Genomic DNA, 14514 nt, shown 5'->3' on the forward strand with positions numbered 1-14514 from the left:
CTCTATTCCAGGGGTCACCAACGCGGTGCCCGTGGGCACCAGGTAGCCCCCCAGGACCACATGAGGTGCCTGCAAGCCTGCTTTTCATTCAGGTTTTCAGTTAATAATGAAAGAACAGTAGAAAGAAATGCATTCTGAAATACAAAATGTGAGTTGTGGACACCAGCATTTTGTTCATGTTCTGGTAAAACAAGCATATTCGCTTTGTTTGGGTTTAAAATAAGCTCTGAAAAGAAATGTTACAAAAATGAGTAGCTCTTGGCCATTTTCATTTTGTAAAAGTAGCTCTCACAAGGAAAAACGTTGGTGACCCCTGGTCTATTCACTTAATTGCGGACCTTCCAACTGACTCTCTAATTAGCATCAGGTCAAAAAACATTGCCATTAACTCGGAGTGTCATGAGACACGCAGTTCACGAGACGAGACGATGCACAAGATTGAGTCTACGAGAACGAGACAAGTTGAGGTTTTAACATTAGTTTTAAGAACAATGTACAATAAAAAGTATATGACAATATATTGCAATCTACTTTTTAAAATTCTACTACGTTACCGTCCTCTGCACTTCTTCTGTGTGTATGCTAGCGGCCCCGTCGCCACCCACTGAGACAAAGAGACTGTATGACTGACAAAATGGCTCACTCCATTCATGCCGTTGTTCAATGCAACAAACGCGCCAAGGTGCTGAAACCAGTGCACAGAGTGAAATGATGTCAGCCTCTCTCTGGGCTCCCTCTGGTGGACAGAGGTAGCACTGCAGCACCACGGCAGCAATAACCAATGAAATGCTTTGCTGGGGCGAAATGCATCATGGGATGAAGTTAAAATAGTTTATTTTAATTGGTACTTGCCTTGTATGCCTTCTTACCTAGCTCTTGCGTGTTAAGTTGCTGTGTGATGATGTTAGCGTCTTTTTTTGTGTGAGATGACACAGTGAGTCAGACTGTTATATTGAGTAATGACCGATTGACGATGGGTTGACAAGTTCGTCATGAGATCACTTTTAGCTCATGATTAGCTTCTGCTAAAAAAAGAGCTAATGTTCCCTCACTGACCTGTGAGCGGCACAGTATTTAAACGATTAGTAGTACTTCTGAAGTAAAGGAGATGTCCCGAGATTAAAGGATAGCAATAAAGTTGAAGAAAAAGTAGCAGCTTTTACATCGGAAATTGCGATACTTTGCAATAACTGCGATAAATTTGTTCTGTTGGTAGAGACAGGAAGCTTTTTAACTTGGCGTGGGTCAGTCCGCAACAGTAGCTCGTGTAAGGTATTATTGTGAGATATTTCATACCTGCAATAAAAGCCTGTCGTTCCTGCGATCAAGTCTGGTGCTTGTGTGTCCCACCAAACATTACAGTAACATTTCTGACACCTAGTGACCAGTGTAGAATACTACACAATATTCCAGCAACTTTGTATGCATCTTCTGAATGCCTTACATTTGTATTTTAGTTCATTTAGTCATTTTTATGATTTAAACTGCTTAATTTAGAAAACTAATTAAAAATGTGCTATTAATAGGCTGTTTTCAACAATAAAACAACAGGATTCATTAATTCATATATTTCTGAAAAACCGTGATAGAGTGAATCCGTGAAATTTGAAGCACCAAGCGGCGAGGGACGACTGTACTGTACTGTAGTTGCTTTGTTTTGTGTGTGTGTGTGTGTGTGAGCCTTGGATAATGTCTGATCGTGCAAAATGGGAGGGAAAGACTCAAAAGTCAATGCAATGCATTGTGCCTGCAGTACCAGAGTGTAACTATAAGTTCAAAGTCAAAGGTCATGGTTCAACATAGCGGTAACTGCCTAAAACTGCAGAAATCCCTTCGAGTCCACATATAGAATAACAAACTTTCACTGGACCTAACTGCTTGAATAAAACTGTACTAAATTCAACTCTAACGTAAGAAACAAACAAGAGACTTCAGCAAAAAACAAATAATGTGATTGGCACCAGGAGACCTCCCCTGAAGTTGTGTCCAAGGAAGTAATTAACAGAAGGTGTTATCCATCGCTCTTCATTTATACACTTGAAACTAAACACATTCAGAGGGGATGAGAAAGGGATTAGGAGGAGATAACGAAAATCTATTCAGGCTTTGCAGTAATCTCTCTCTGTCCAGTCCATCTAAACAGGGAGGGTCTGCTCATTAGGACCCCCCCCATAGGAGATGAATGGGTCAGCTTGGCCTGCAAGAGTAAAGTGAAAGGCCTATCAATGTTCCCTTTCTGCCAGGGAGCAGGTGTGCTCAGGCAACTTGCATGCTGAGATGCAAAGACAGATGTGCAAAGTCAACAATCACTTCAATTTTACTCTGCACCGCATGGCGCCCTGTGTGGACCTCTCATCTGACCCGCTGAGGCAATTATTAGACACAGTGGACTCTGGAAACTAGCCTTTTTTCATCCTGATCGACCTGCATCTTTTAACTTGGGTGCCAATGTAGTTGGCACTGTACGCCACCAGAGGGCAGTGTTGTTAAAGACTGCAGTGGGTAACTTCCAGTTGGCCTTTTAGTAGAGGTGGAAAGAGGACTCCAAATAATACAATTAAATACATTTTAAAAAAATAACATTACTGTGACAAAATGTTGCTCAAGTAAAAGTACAATTACAAAAAAATCTCAAATAAAAGTAAAAGTAATCAATGTAAAACATACTCAGAGTAAAAGTTACAACATTATTCAACCCCCCCATTACATTTTTAAATAGATGGCCAATTCCAAATATTTCAATAGGTGTGTTGAGCTATTTAAATTGTGTTTTTGGCTCGTTGCAAAGTTGTGCACGTTTAGAAACTTTGCAAACATAGTTTACAATGAGGGTTGCATTTTATTTGTCTTTTTTTCACTTTTTAATGAGGGTCCTGCTAAAAGTGAAAGGGGACTGTAGTCAGCCGTGAAGTGAGAAACATCAAAAGCTAGAATGGCACACTTACTAGGGCACAGAATGCAATAGTAACTTTCTTTACGTACAATTTTTACTGTTTAACAAAATGTTAATGACTTAAAACAAAGCCTACTTTATGGTTATTATTATTGTCATTATTATTATCAATGTTTAATATGTTTGGGTTTTTTTTAGCTTTTATGCTAAAATGAATTGAGCTTGCTGATCTTTTATGCATGTTTTGTCCCAGTTGTTTGCCTGTTAAAATATAGCAAAAGTATATATGTGTAATGCACAATGTATTGTATTTACAGTCGCATATTGCATGCATTACAGCTTTGGGATTTGCATCAAACTGACAAACAGCTCTAACAGGCAGTACATGCACATCCACACACATATTTAGCCTTGTATTTTCCTCTGCCATCATTGATATTAACAGTGTGTGCAAGGAAGAGACATGAGGACACAAATGCTTTAAAAAGGCTCCTGATGAATGCGAGTTGATCCCCTGGCGTTGAAATGAAGGTAATACACCTTGAATAGGTCATTGTTGCTAAGGGGATGATGCTCTGTTGCTCTAATCTACATTGTAGCACTTGATTGTGCTTCTTATTTCGGAGGCGAGTGTGTGGCGACACAGACCTTCATCGCTGCACTGAAAATGTCAACAGTCATTAGTGTGGGGGGCGGGCGGGGGGCTAATTTTTAGGGGGTAGGGGTAAGACTTTCGCACGGTATTTTTGTGTTTGATGGATGGGAGCGAGCATGAGACGTCGCTGTCACAAAGCCTCAGGTCGTCGTTGACTTTGACCTTTCACAATGGCAGCATGGTGCCTACAATTAGCCTCATCTAGGAGAGGAATTAGATCACAGCATGCACCATTTTCATCACCACGAGACAGAAATGGATGAATGATTGATAGGATCTGGTTGACACGCCTTCATTGAGTCACTTTTCCCACGACTAAGTCTTCACAAGTGGCCCGTGAGGTGACCCAGAGTGGTCTGTGAGGAACTTGGTGGCTGAACACGGAAAAAGCCAAAGAAAACACAGTTTGGTGTGGGAGGGAAAGACGCGAGCTGTCTAATGCCGTCTTGCCCAGTTTTCATTCGGGATTTGTTCCACTTTTGGACCAGTTTTTCCTTGGAATTTTAGGTCCCTGTCAGCGTATATAATTTTTGGGATATTTAAAGAATATAGGTGCTCTGCACGTTGGTAAAGTGCTCTTTTATCTGAGAAAGTTTCAGATCTACAGCAAAATATGACATGCCTTCCTTCAAATATGAAACATAAATACCTGAAGCTCTTATCTAACTTCTCATTCAAACGCCAACCAGCCAAACCCTGCTGACTGATGATTTTTTTTCTTGAAAAGTAGCAACCAGTCCAGTAGTTGAAGGGTTAACAGGCTAACTTTGTCCAACCACGGAACCTCACTCCATTCACTTTCCAACTTTCCGAATGTTATTGGAGTGTGAAAAACGGGATAACTACAGTAATGGTTTCATTGATTTCCAACATGCATACACTTTACATTGAAATGCTTCATGTTACAATTCCACATGTCCGAAAAGGAGTAGGAAGAAGCAGAGCGTGTTTAATCGTACCCCCCTTTACGATTCACATCAATTGCTAATAAATTTGTTCACTTCCTGTATTCAACATGCACTTATTCACTATTTACATTATTCTGCCATACAGTAAAAGCAGGTAGTTATGGTAAAGCGGTTATGATAGGTTATGGTTATGGTAGTTATCAAAATTGAACTTGTTTAAAAGTGTTAAAAAAAAAGTGCATTAGTATAATTTATAACTTTTTAATAAACTATACTTTTTTGGGGAAAAAAATGTATATAAACTTTTACATTTTGGCTAGAGTTAGTAAAAACAATATGATTAATAAAAAAAATTTTTTTTTCTTGGAAATGGTTTTAATTCATTGATCGCTGACAATAAGCAACTTTAATAAAATAAAAAAAACATTTCTTAACATTTCTTAAATATTTAGTTAAAAATAGAAGTATAAATTATGTATGTGTTTTTAAAAAAAAAATTATTTTAATTAATTGACCTCTGGAATATTATGAATTTAGCAACGTTTAGAAATTTTGTGTAAACTTCTAGCATCCAGTATACACGTAGTGAAGAAAATAGCATAAATTATTATTATTAGGATTATTTTCAATTAACTGGCCTCTGATTTAGTATAAATTAAGCAAAAATGTATATATTTTGGCTTATTTTATTAAATTAATTTTCAAATTTGATTACTTTTCCTGGGTGTGTGAGGACGACGCTATTTTCATATTTTTATTTTCGTTGTATTCTAAAAATATTTTGATGATACCGTTTTGCAATATTTACAACAATCTATTCCATTTCTTCAAGAACTGAAATGTACTTAAAAGTGGGCAGAGTTCTTTTTATTTTTATCAAATCATTTTTTGAATGTATTGTTTTAATTGTCCACCGTCTGAATGAAACTACGCAGAAGCAAGAGGGAAGCTTTTTTGGTAAAACATATTTCAAGCATAAAGAACAAAATAATAGTCATAATAATAATAATAGTAATAATAATAATAATAATAATAATGCTAGAATTGCTCATACTTGAAGTGTAGTCCCGCCTATTAAATGCCACACTCCTTGTGCCCAGGCAGTGTCATCTGTGTGCACACGAGTGAAATGAGAGGAAGTCGTGCTGACTGCTAGACTGAGCTCGTGGCTGCGCTATAAAAGCATCCGCAGCGCAGACACAGCTGTTCTTTCTCCTTTCCAAGACTTCGTGGTCAGCATGTCTGCGTCAGTGCGCACACAACTGCTCTTCCTCCTCCTTTCGCTGTCATCCCGGATGATGCTGAGCCGCTACATCCAGGTAAACCATCACCTTTGTAATACTTAAATGATGAATTCATTCATCCCATGATCTGATATCTGTTTCCTCTCCATTCAGGATGACGACGATTTCGATGGATTATATTCTCTTCTCAGTTTGGACCAGAAGAGAGAGTCGGAGGATTTTATTTTCAGACGGCCTCTCGGTAAGTCATTTTCTATTCCAATATGTGTCACTCATGCACTTTGACCACAGCATGAGGCACAACTGCATCTGTGTCTAAAATTCTGCCTCTTGAAAATGCAAGGTTGTAGACGACCACGATGTACCCCACCAGGCATTCTCCAATTGTTTATGATACTCTAAATATACATGAATATTTTTGGATACTTAACTTACACCAGTGCGTTATTATACACGTTTTTCCCGCCGTCCCCCACATTGTTAGGATGTTTGGACATGGTAGCCACAGAGGGCCACTTCACCTTCGTGGCGTCGCGACAGCAGCTCGCCTGTGCCGCCTTCATCATCGGTGAGCCCAGTGAGGTCATCAGCCTGGAGCTGTCTGACGTCAACATCGACTGCAACGCCGGCGACTTCATCAAGGTGCCACCATACAACCAATTTATTGAACGATGCGGTTATTATCGTTCTTTGACTGGACTGCGTTATACTGAGAGCTGTTCCTGATATTTTCCTATTCCTATCGCTAAACAGGCAACCGAAACATTAGAAAAAGCTCTCACAAAGATGCACCACTCCAAACAACCACAATAATATCATATTCCTAAATAAATACATATGTTTTACATGACATAGTGTGTTTGCAGATGTTTGACGGCTGGGTTCTAAAGGGAGAGAAGTTTCCCAGCAGTGAGGACCACCCCCTGCCAATGCACCAGCGCTACACAGACTTCTGCTCCCCGACGGCACCGAGTCACACCAGTCGCTCTTCCCAGAACGTCGCCATGGTCTTCTTCCGCATCCACAGCCCCGACAGTGGCTTCACCCTTGTAGTGAAAAAGCTGCGCAACCCTTTTCGTGAGTGAAGGCTGTGGGTTCTGTTCAAAAATCCTATTCTGTGAGATTGACTCAAACGAATACTGCAAAACAACAGGTTAAAGCGGGGAGTCAGACTTGCCGTGCGCTTTTTCGACATTCCACGCTCAGCTGTGCGTCAACGCCAAGGGCAAAGACCAGGAGGAGGCATGCACCTGTTGTGCAGCTGCTTCACAAACATGGTGTTAACATCGTATCAATCATGTGTAACAGCGGGGGACAGTACAGACCAAAAATAGCACATGTCCAAAAGAACGACAGATATTGGTAAGCAACATAAACCACAGGTCAAGGCTGTGTGATTGTAGTTATAGTCAGCACAAAACTACATATCTTCACATCATATGATTGACTCTTTGAAAATAAAATAACACCTTTTACCTTAGGTGCCAAAAATCTAATAAAATATTTTCTCAGCTACATTTACGCCACTTTTTAGATCAATCCTTTTATTTTGAAGGCAAAGGCTTTGGTTTATTAGGTACAGTGGATCTTCTGCTAGCGTCCGCCACGGTGATTTTCGGTTAACGTAAAAAAATTTACGCCATAATTTTGCCTCGGTTTGTGTGCTGTCTCCAGTTAGAGTACACCATGGCACGCACCTTGTTGTGTTGTTAATACACTGCGAGAGTCCAACTGTGTACTTTACGTAATTTTATCACAAAACAGCCTTCCTTGTTAGCATCCTTCTAGCTAGCTTACAAGATGGCAACTGGAACCAGAGGTTATGTTGCCCATCTATGATGTCATCAGCGGTTGACTCTGAAAAACGTTAACCCAAATCACGTTATTATAGTTTTACAATTGCATTTTATGTGCATTAAATAATTATAAATGCATGTAAATGGCGAATGAAACTGTTCCCAAAGACATGATGTGGCAGCGAGATCGGCCACCGCAACCTTCCCGTTTTCAGTCACGTCAAGAATAATGTCTTCAGTGAAGTAGTAACCTTAAACGTAACATTGTAACATTTCATTGTAACCTCGTGATTTGGATGTCTTGTGACATCCCTTGTTCATATGCGTTTCAAATTGTTTTCTGCATTTCAAACTATAATTGTAAAACTATAAAAATTTGTTTTGTGTTACCATTTTTGGCATTCTGGAACAGATTAATTGGATTTGCATGATTTATTGTGGGAAATTTTGATTTGGTTAACGTCCATTTTGGTTAGAGTCGGACCTTCTGGAACAAATTAATGACGCCAACCAAGGTTGCTCTGTATTAATGGGGAAAGCATTATCTCCTATTCTATGCAACTTGGAATACAGTTCATACAATTTTAATTGAATTTAAAAAAGCAAGCCTGGCAACATTTCATAAAGTTAGCCTTGAGAGTGAACGATAGATTTACCAAAAGTTGCCAAAATTGTAAATCATATCATCATTATTCATTGCTTGGTGGAAGACTTCTGCTTTATTATATATAAAAAAAAGAAAACCTACCTCATAATGAGTTGTGAGGTGACCAAATATGATTCCTGGAAGTGTTCTATATTTCCTCATTCATTCCAACTAGCAGATTATGATGATGGGATGAAGATGAATCAATGAAACAAGCGTGGATTATGTCCAGCGTTTGTCATTTCAAAGCTGTCCTCCTGTGTCTGTATGTGTGTTGTTGTGTCAAGCTTGTAACATCATGTCTCAGAGTCCAGAGGGCAGCTTCACCATGGTGATGGCGCATCAGCACAGGAACTGCAGCTTCTCCATCATCTACCCAGTGGAGATCCAGCTGACACAGCTGAGCCTGGAGCAGGCCACAAGTAATGAGATCAGCCCCAAGGTGAGACGCACATAATATGGACATATGGGTGCAGTGTATGGAGCTGTTGTTGTCTATAATTAGCACAGTTTGGTGGACTTAAGACAAAACATGTGCAGTAGAACGTTAGAGTCACTCACTGGTGCCTCTGCAGGACGAGAGTGGCGGCACAAGAAACGATGGACCACACAAACTTGTTCAACGTTTTGCCGTTATCTTATTACATCATCACAGCATGACATTAATGGTTTATTTTGTATCGTATATACATTGCTATACACAAAGGTGCTTGAGTCATAATAGCAGTTATGGGAAAAAAAGACGTTTTAGATCTGAACTTGATATGAACTATTTCCACAAAAGCAACATTCACGACTGCTATTGCTAGTGTGACCACTTATTAAGTTCAAATATACTGTAGTGGTAAGATGCTAACTAACCTCTCCTAGTGTCTCATGTGCTGTTTCTGATGAGTATTCCAGCAGCAATGTACTAAACCTGCCGCACCACACAGCAGAGAACGGACAGTGAGAATAGGCGAGAGCATCTGAAGGAAATAAATCCCAAAAAATCAGGGTAACACTTTACAATAAGGTACACAAAATTACAGTAGTTAATGAGGAACAAACCTACCTGACCCTAACCCTAACCACTACCCATTAGTTAGTCATTAGTTCTTCATTAGTTCCTCAGTAACTACTTTAATTTATGTGCCTTAGTTCCTCAGTAACTACTCTACTCACTAGTTCCTCTTTAGTTCTTCATTAGTTCCTCATAACTAGCCTAAATTTATGTGCCTTAGTCATTAGTTCCTCATTAGTTTTTCATTATTTCCTCAGTAACTAGTCTAAATTGATGTGCCTTAGTCATTAGTTCTTCATTAGTTCCTCAGTAACTAGTCTAAATTGATGTGCCTTAGTCATTAGTTCCTCAGTAACTAGTCTAAATTTATGTCCCTTAGTCATTAGTTCCTCATTAGTTCCTCAGTAACTAGTCTAAATTGATTTGCTTTAGTCATTAGTTCCTCATTAGTTCTTCATTAGTTCCCCAGTAACTAGTCTAAATTGATGTGCCTTAGTCATTAGTTCCTCATTAGTTCTTCATTAGTTCCTCAGTAACTAGTCTAAATTGATGTGCTTTAGTCATTAGTTCCTCATTAGTTCTTCATTAGTTCCTCAATAACTAGTCTAAATTAATGTGCCTTAGACATTAGTTCCTCATTAGTTCTTCATTAGTTCCTCAGTAACTAGTCTAAATTGATGTGCTTTAGTCATTAGTTCCTCATTAGTTCTTCATTAGTTCCTCAGTAACTAGTCTAAATTGATGTGCTTTAGTCATTAGTTCCTCATTAGTTCTTCATTAGTTCCTCATTAACTACTGTTTTTTTGTGTACCTTATTGTAAAGTGTGACCAACATCAGCACTGGGAGTAAACACTTCGAGACAAGTTTATTCATACATATTAATTTCACAATTTAGTCAATACTCTGTATTAAGTATGAATCACACATTTGTCTATGTGGCCCTGCAGTAGAGAAAGGACAGGGCTAAAGAAATACTAATCCCCAAAACATCACGATGAATAAATACTGTCAGAGACGTGCTTATACAGTACATTTCATAATTCTGTCTGTATTAACTATAAATATCTAGAACTAGAACTATAATAACCATGCTTTTTTCACCATTAAAAATCTAAATGTTGACTTGATTGTTTGTCTCTGTGAAGGTGAGGCTTTGGTCCGGCTGTTCGGATTCTGGCGACTATGTGGAGCTGCTGGGGGGAAACGGAGTGGACACATCTCGCATGTTCCCTGTGGCTGATCTCTGTTTTCCACTCAACGGACTTGGTAGGTCTGCTTTTTAGAATCACACTTCGAAGTTGCCTCATACAATTGACTTTTCAGTGAAGGCACCGTATGAAAGCTACTTTTAGCCAACCTTTTAAGATGGTAGCCAGCTAATAATGGACAGTGTTTGGTTACAGGTAATATATTTTATATCTTTTTATATCATATTTCTATTTTTTTCTCAGAAAATCCCCTAAATACATGCAAATATTCTGCACCTTTTTTGGAATTTTGCCCATTAAATATTCTGCACCTTTTTTGGAATTTTGCCCATCATCCACAATCCTTGACCGCACATGCCTTTCCCTTTTCTGTGTTTTCTAAAGAGAGGAAAAACAGCTAGCATGAGGGAGCTAAAAATGCATGTATCGAGACACACCTATTTCGACTATAAATCCCTAAAAAAAAAACCTCCAAAAAAATGTCAGCAGTGTTCTATTTACATAACCAAGCTACAGCGACGTTGTCATCGTGGCAGCTAACACGAAGAACTATTTTTCTGGCGTAGTGACGCAGCGTAGCGGCCCAGTTCAAAAACAGTGCGATAGGACACCAATCTGTACCGGTGAGGAAACAAGAACAAGCATATGAACACATGCATATGAAGCATATGAAGTCTGCGTTATGTAAAAATTAATGCTGATTGACTTTGTGATTTTCTGTGGTCTGTTTTATTTGTCTTATCAACTCAGTAGCTTGTCTTGCTACAAAAAACTGTCCAAAATGGCTACCAGAGGTTCATAATTCACAACAACTATTGTTAAATGAATAGCACCCTAACAGGGCCAATCAAAAATCTGTTACCTTTGTAAAGACAGAATTTTGATGCAAGTCTTGTATTGGAAGAAGATGCTAAGCTCTGTAACGTTTAGAGTGATGTTTGGACCTGACTGTGGCTTCTCAGCCCAGATGAAGATCGGCTGTGATAACTCTGTGGTGAGACTGGTCTCCAGCGGCAACTACATCAACCGAGTGTCTTTCCAGTACCGACTACTGGAACGCAACCAGCTGCCCAAAGCCCACGAGAACAGCCTGGACAACTTCTGCACTGTGGAATGAACACGTGAACAACACTACTTGTAAATACATTGTTTATACTGATCAGTACATCTTTTTCTAGTTATTAGTAGAAATTTCAGTCACCTCCAATTACATTAGCTTTTATTTCATAAATCAAGCTTAATTCATAAAATAGTCCTTGTCTTTTTGAGTAATATTCCTTATTTCTCAGTCACATGTCACTCTTGTTTGTATTACTATGACATTTTGAAAATAAAAAACATACCGTAATGCATGACAAAGCAGATTCCGAATGGTCTGTTTTGAAACACAAACTACATTTTGGATTTGTTGTTTTTTTAATGTCATGCAACATATTCTATATTAAAAATAGCTTTAATTTATTTCTTGCTTGCACGGCTGAGTTGTTCAAAAAAATTGCCCGTCCTCGCTAATTCAAATCTTCATAAACAAACTGTCTAATTTTACAACAAACAATGTGTGTATGTTTATCTTCCTATTAAAAACACGTCTTTGGCACTCAGCATCACACCGTGGAGCATCTATTTTAATTCCTCCTAATCCGATATGTTCCACAGGCAAACTATGGACTAGCTTTCAAAGCGACATAATGAAAAAGGCTTATATACAGAATTAACATGCATGTTCTAATACTGTACGAAGGTTCGGTTTGTTGACCTCCGTCGTCTCCAACTGCACAGTGTGCATGAATGTGCAGCTGCTAATGGGATTATCCCACATGCTCTTACTCCCCTCGACGTTCCCGGCTAGCTGCCTTGCTATTTCATCTTCTCCTCAGGCGGGATTAATCTCAAACCTGCTCAACGGTGATGATTCAATTAAAACGCCGGATATCGCTTTTTGCGCATGACGTGCTGCAGCTTTCACTTTTCATTCTTAAGAGGATGGAAATGCACTTTGGAAGCTATCGAGGAAGACGGGGGGAGTTTATAGTGTGAAATTACACACTTCCTTCTTTGTTGAACACTGTCAAAAAGTGCCCATTAGTTCCAATAATTATCGTATTGACCCGAATATAAGGTGACTTTTAAAATTAGCTTCATATCTCCTCCTCGGTTGTTTGTTAACTCGCTACAAGGTTTGAGACCCTTTTTTCCCAGCGGGTCACAGCTGTATCGCTCCAGGTCACGAGCTGGTGTATGTGTGAGTCACAGGAAAAAACGCTCGCTTGGGGAGAAGCCATTTGGCACCACCTATTAGTTTGCACGTCGTGCTTAAATATAAGATGACCTGTCTTCTTCATACTTTTTCTCGGGTCAATACGATAATACCAGGGTCGTCAGTCACTTGTGAAGACTTTATAAGCACACTTACTGTGAGTTGTGATCCCTCTGTGACCTCACAGAACATCCAATTTGAGCGTCCATTAGTTAAATCCCGCCCCTCACGATGAATGGGATAACAGCCGTAGTCATTCATGAGCAGCACACTCGTGCTCTGATGCAGCATTAATACGTCATTAATCTGCAGCCAGAAAAAGGATGGGGATTTAAAAGGAGCATTCACCCAAATAATCCCAGTAGTAATTTGTCATGGCAGGATGCCTTTATTTATGAAGTCTAATCCTCACTTCACCCAGATGAGTGTAAACAACATGACCATCACTACAGATGTGTTTATCCTGCTTGCTGCTTTTCAGCTAGTTGGTCATTTCAACCGAGGGCGATGAATGCCACGTCATAAAACACCAACGGAGTCATTTGGGGCTTTTTTTTTTTTTTACAATTTGCAGTAGAGTATGGTTTGGTTTAGGATTACTGTTGGGGTTTTGAGTTAGGTTAGGGTTAAGATTTGCATTATTATGCTTCGTGTAATGGTTAGGGTTTTCATTATGGTTGGGGTTACCATTGGGTTAAGTTTTCAAATTAGGGTTAATGTTTCCAGTTAGGGTTTCCATTTAGAGTTTCAAATTACAAGCACGGTTTCCAAATAGAGTTCCAAATTAGCTTTAGGGTATCAAATTGGGGTTTCCTGTTGGGGTTTCAAATTAGGGTTTCAAACATGCATTAGGGCTTCCAATTAAGATTAGGATTTTGAATGAGGGTTTCCTGTTCGGGTTCAAATTAGGGTATGCAATTATAGTTTCAAATCAGGGTTAGGGTTTCCAGGTAGGGTTTCAAATTACAATTAGGGTTTTCAAATAAAGTTTCAAATCAATTTTAGGGCATCAAATTGGAGTTTTCAGTTTGGATCTCTAATAAGGGTTTGTAATTAGGGTTTCAAATAAGGTTTAGAGTTTCCAGGGTTTCAAATTAGGGGTTAAAATTTAATTTAAGGATTCTAGCTGGGGTTTTAAATTAGGGTTAAAGGGTCCCTGACATGATTCATCATCTTTGTTTAAATATATTTTATATTGATTGTAATTATGTTCTATATTGGTCGATTTGTTTAAAGTGAACGGTAAATTTGCAAAAAATGACATGAGTATGAAATTATATGAAATTAGGGTTTCCATTTAAGGCTCAAATTAAGATTTGCAATTAGGGTTTCAAATCAGGGTTAGGCTCTCCAGTTTAGGTTTCAAATTAGGATTAGTATTTCCAGTCAGGGTTTGCAATTAGCATTAGTCTATACATTTAGGGTTTCAAATTAGGGTTAGGTTTTACAGATTTCTAATTACAATTAGATTTTCCAAATAAAGTTTAGGGTACAAATGTAGTGTTTCCAGTTAGGGATCAAATTAGGGTTTGAAATTAGGCTTTCAAATTTGGAATAGGGTTTTCTTTTAGGGCTTCCAGTTTGAAGTTTAGGATTGAAGTTTCCAGTTAGGGTTAGAGTTTCCCTTTCGGGTTTGACGATCGATTTTCAAATTCAGGTTAAGGTTTCCAGTTAGGGTTTCAAACTAGCTAGGGTTAGAGCTTCAATAAGGATTAGGATTTTAAATCAGGGTTTCCAGTCAGGGTTCAAATTACAATTAATTTCCAGTTAGGGTTTACAATTAGAATTAGGGATTCAAATTAGGGTTTCAAACTAGGATTAGGATATCCTGTTGGTGGTAAAGTTAGGATTAGAGTTTCCGATTAGCATTTCAAATGAAGGTTCAAGTTTTTAAATTGGGGTT

General features: G+C 38.7%; 1 protein-coding gene across 3 annotated transcripts; it reads left to right on the plus strand.

Moving 5' to 3' along the window:
- The first annotated feature begins 5595 nt into the window (after positions 1-5595).
- Positions 5596-11944, plus strand: LOC129180411 (corticotropin-releasing factor-binding protein-like). Of its 3 annotated transcripts, none has more exons than XM_054774871.1 (7): positions 5596-5775; positions 5854-5941; positions 6185-6342; positions 6567-6777; positions 8430-8584; positions 10292-10412; positions 11317-11944. In XM_054774871.1, exons 1-7 carry the CDS (start codon positions 5695-5697, stop codon positions 11469-11471), a joined length of 969 nt encoding a protein of 322 aa, XP_054630846.1. In that variant the 5' UTR covers positions 5596-5694; the 3' UTR covers positions 11472-11944. The 3 variants fall into 3 exon arrangements, with proteins under 3 accessions (XP_054630846.1, XP_054630847.1, XP_054630848.1); XM_054774872.1 differs by having other exon boundaries at positions 11322-11485; XM_054774873.1 differs by having other exon boundaries at positions 11285-11419.
- Positions 11945-14514: the final 2570 nt, after the last annotated feature.

This window comes from Dunckerocampus dactyliophorus, chromosome 4, assembly GCF_027744805.1.
Source record: "Dunckerocampus dactyliophorus isolate RoL2022-P2 chromosome 4, RoL_Ddac_1.1, whole genome shotgun sequence".
Classification (NCBI taxonomy): Eukaryota; Metazoa; Chordata; class Actinopteri; order Syngnathiformes; family Syngnathidae; genus Dunckerocampus; species Dunckerocampus dactyliophorus.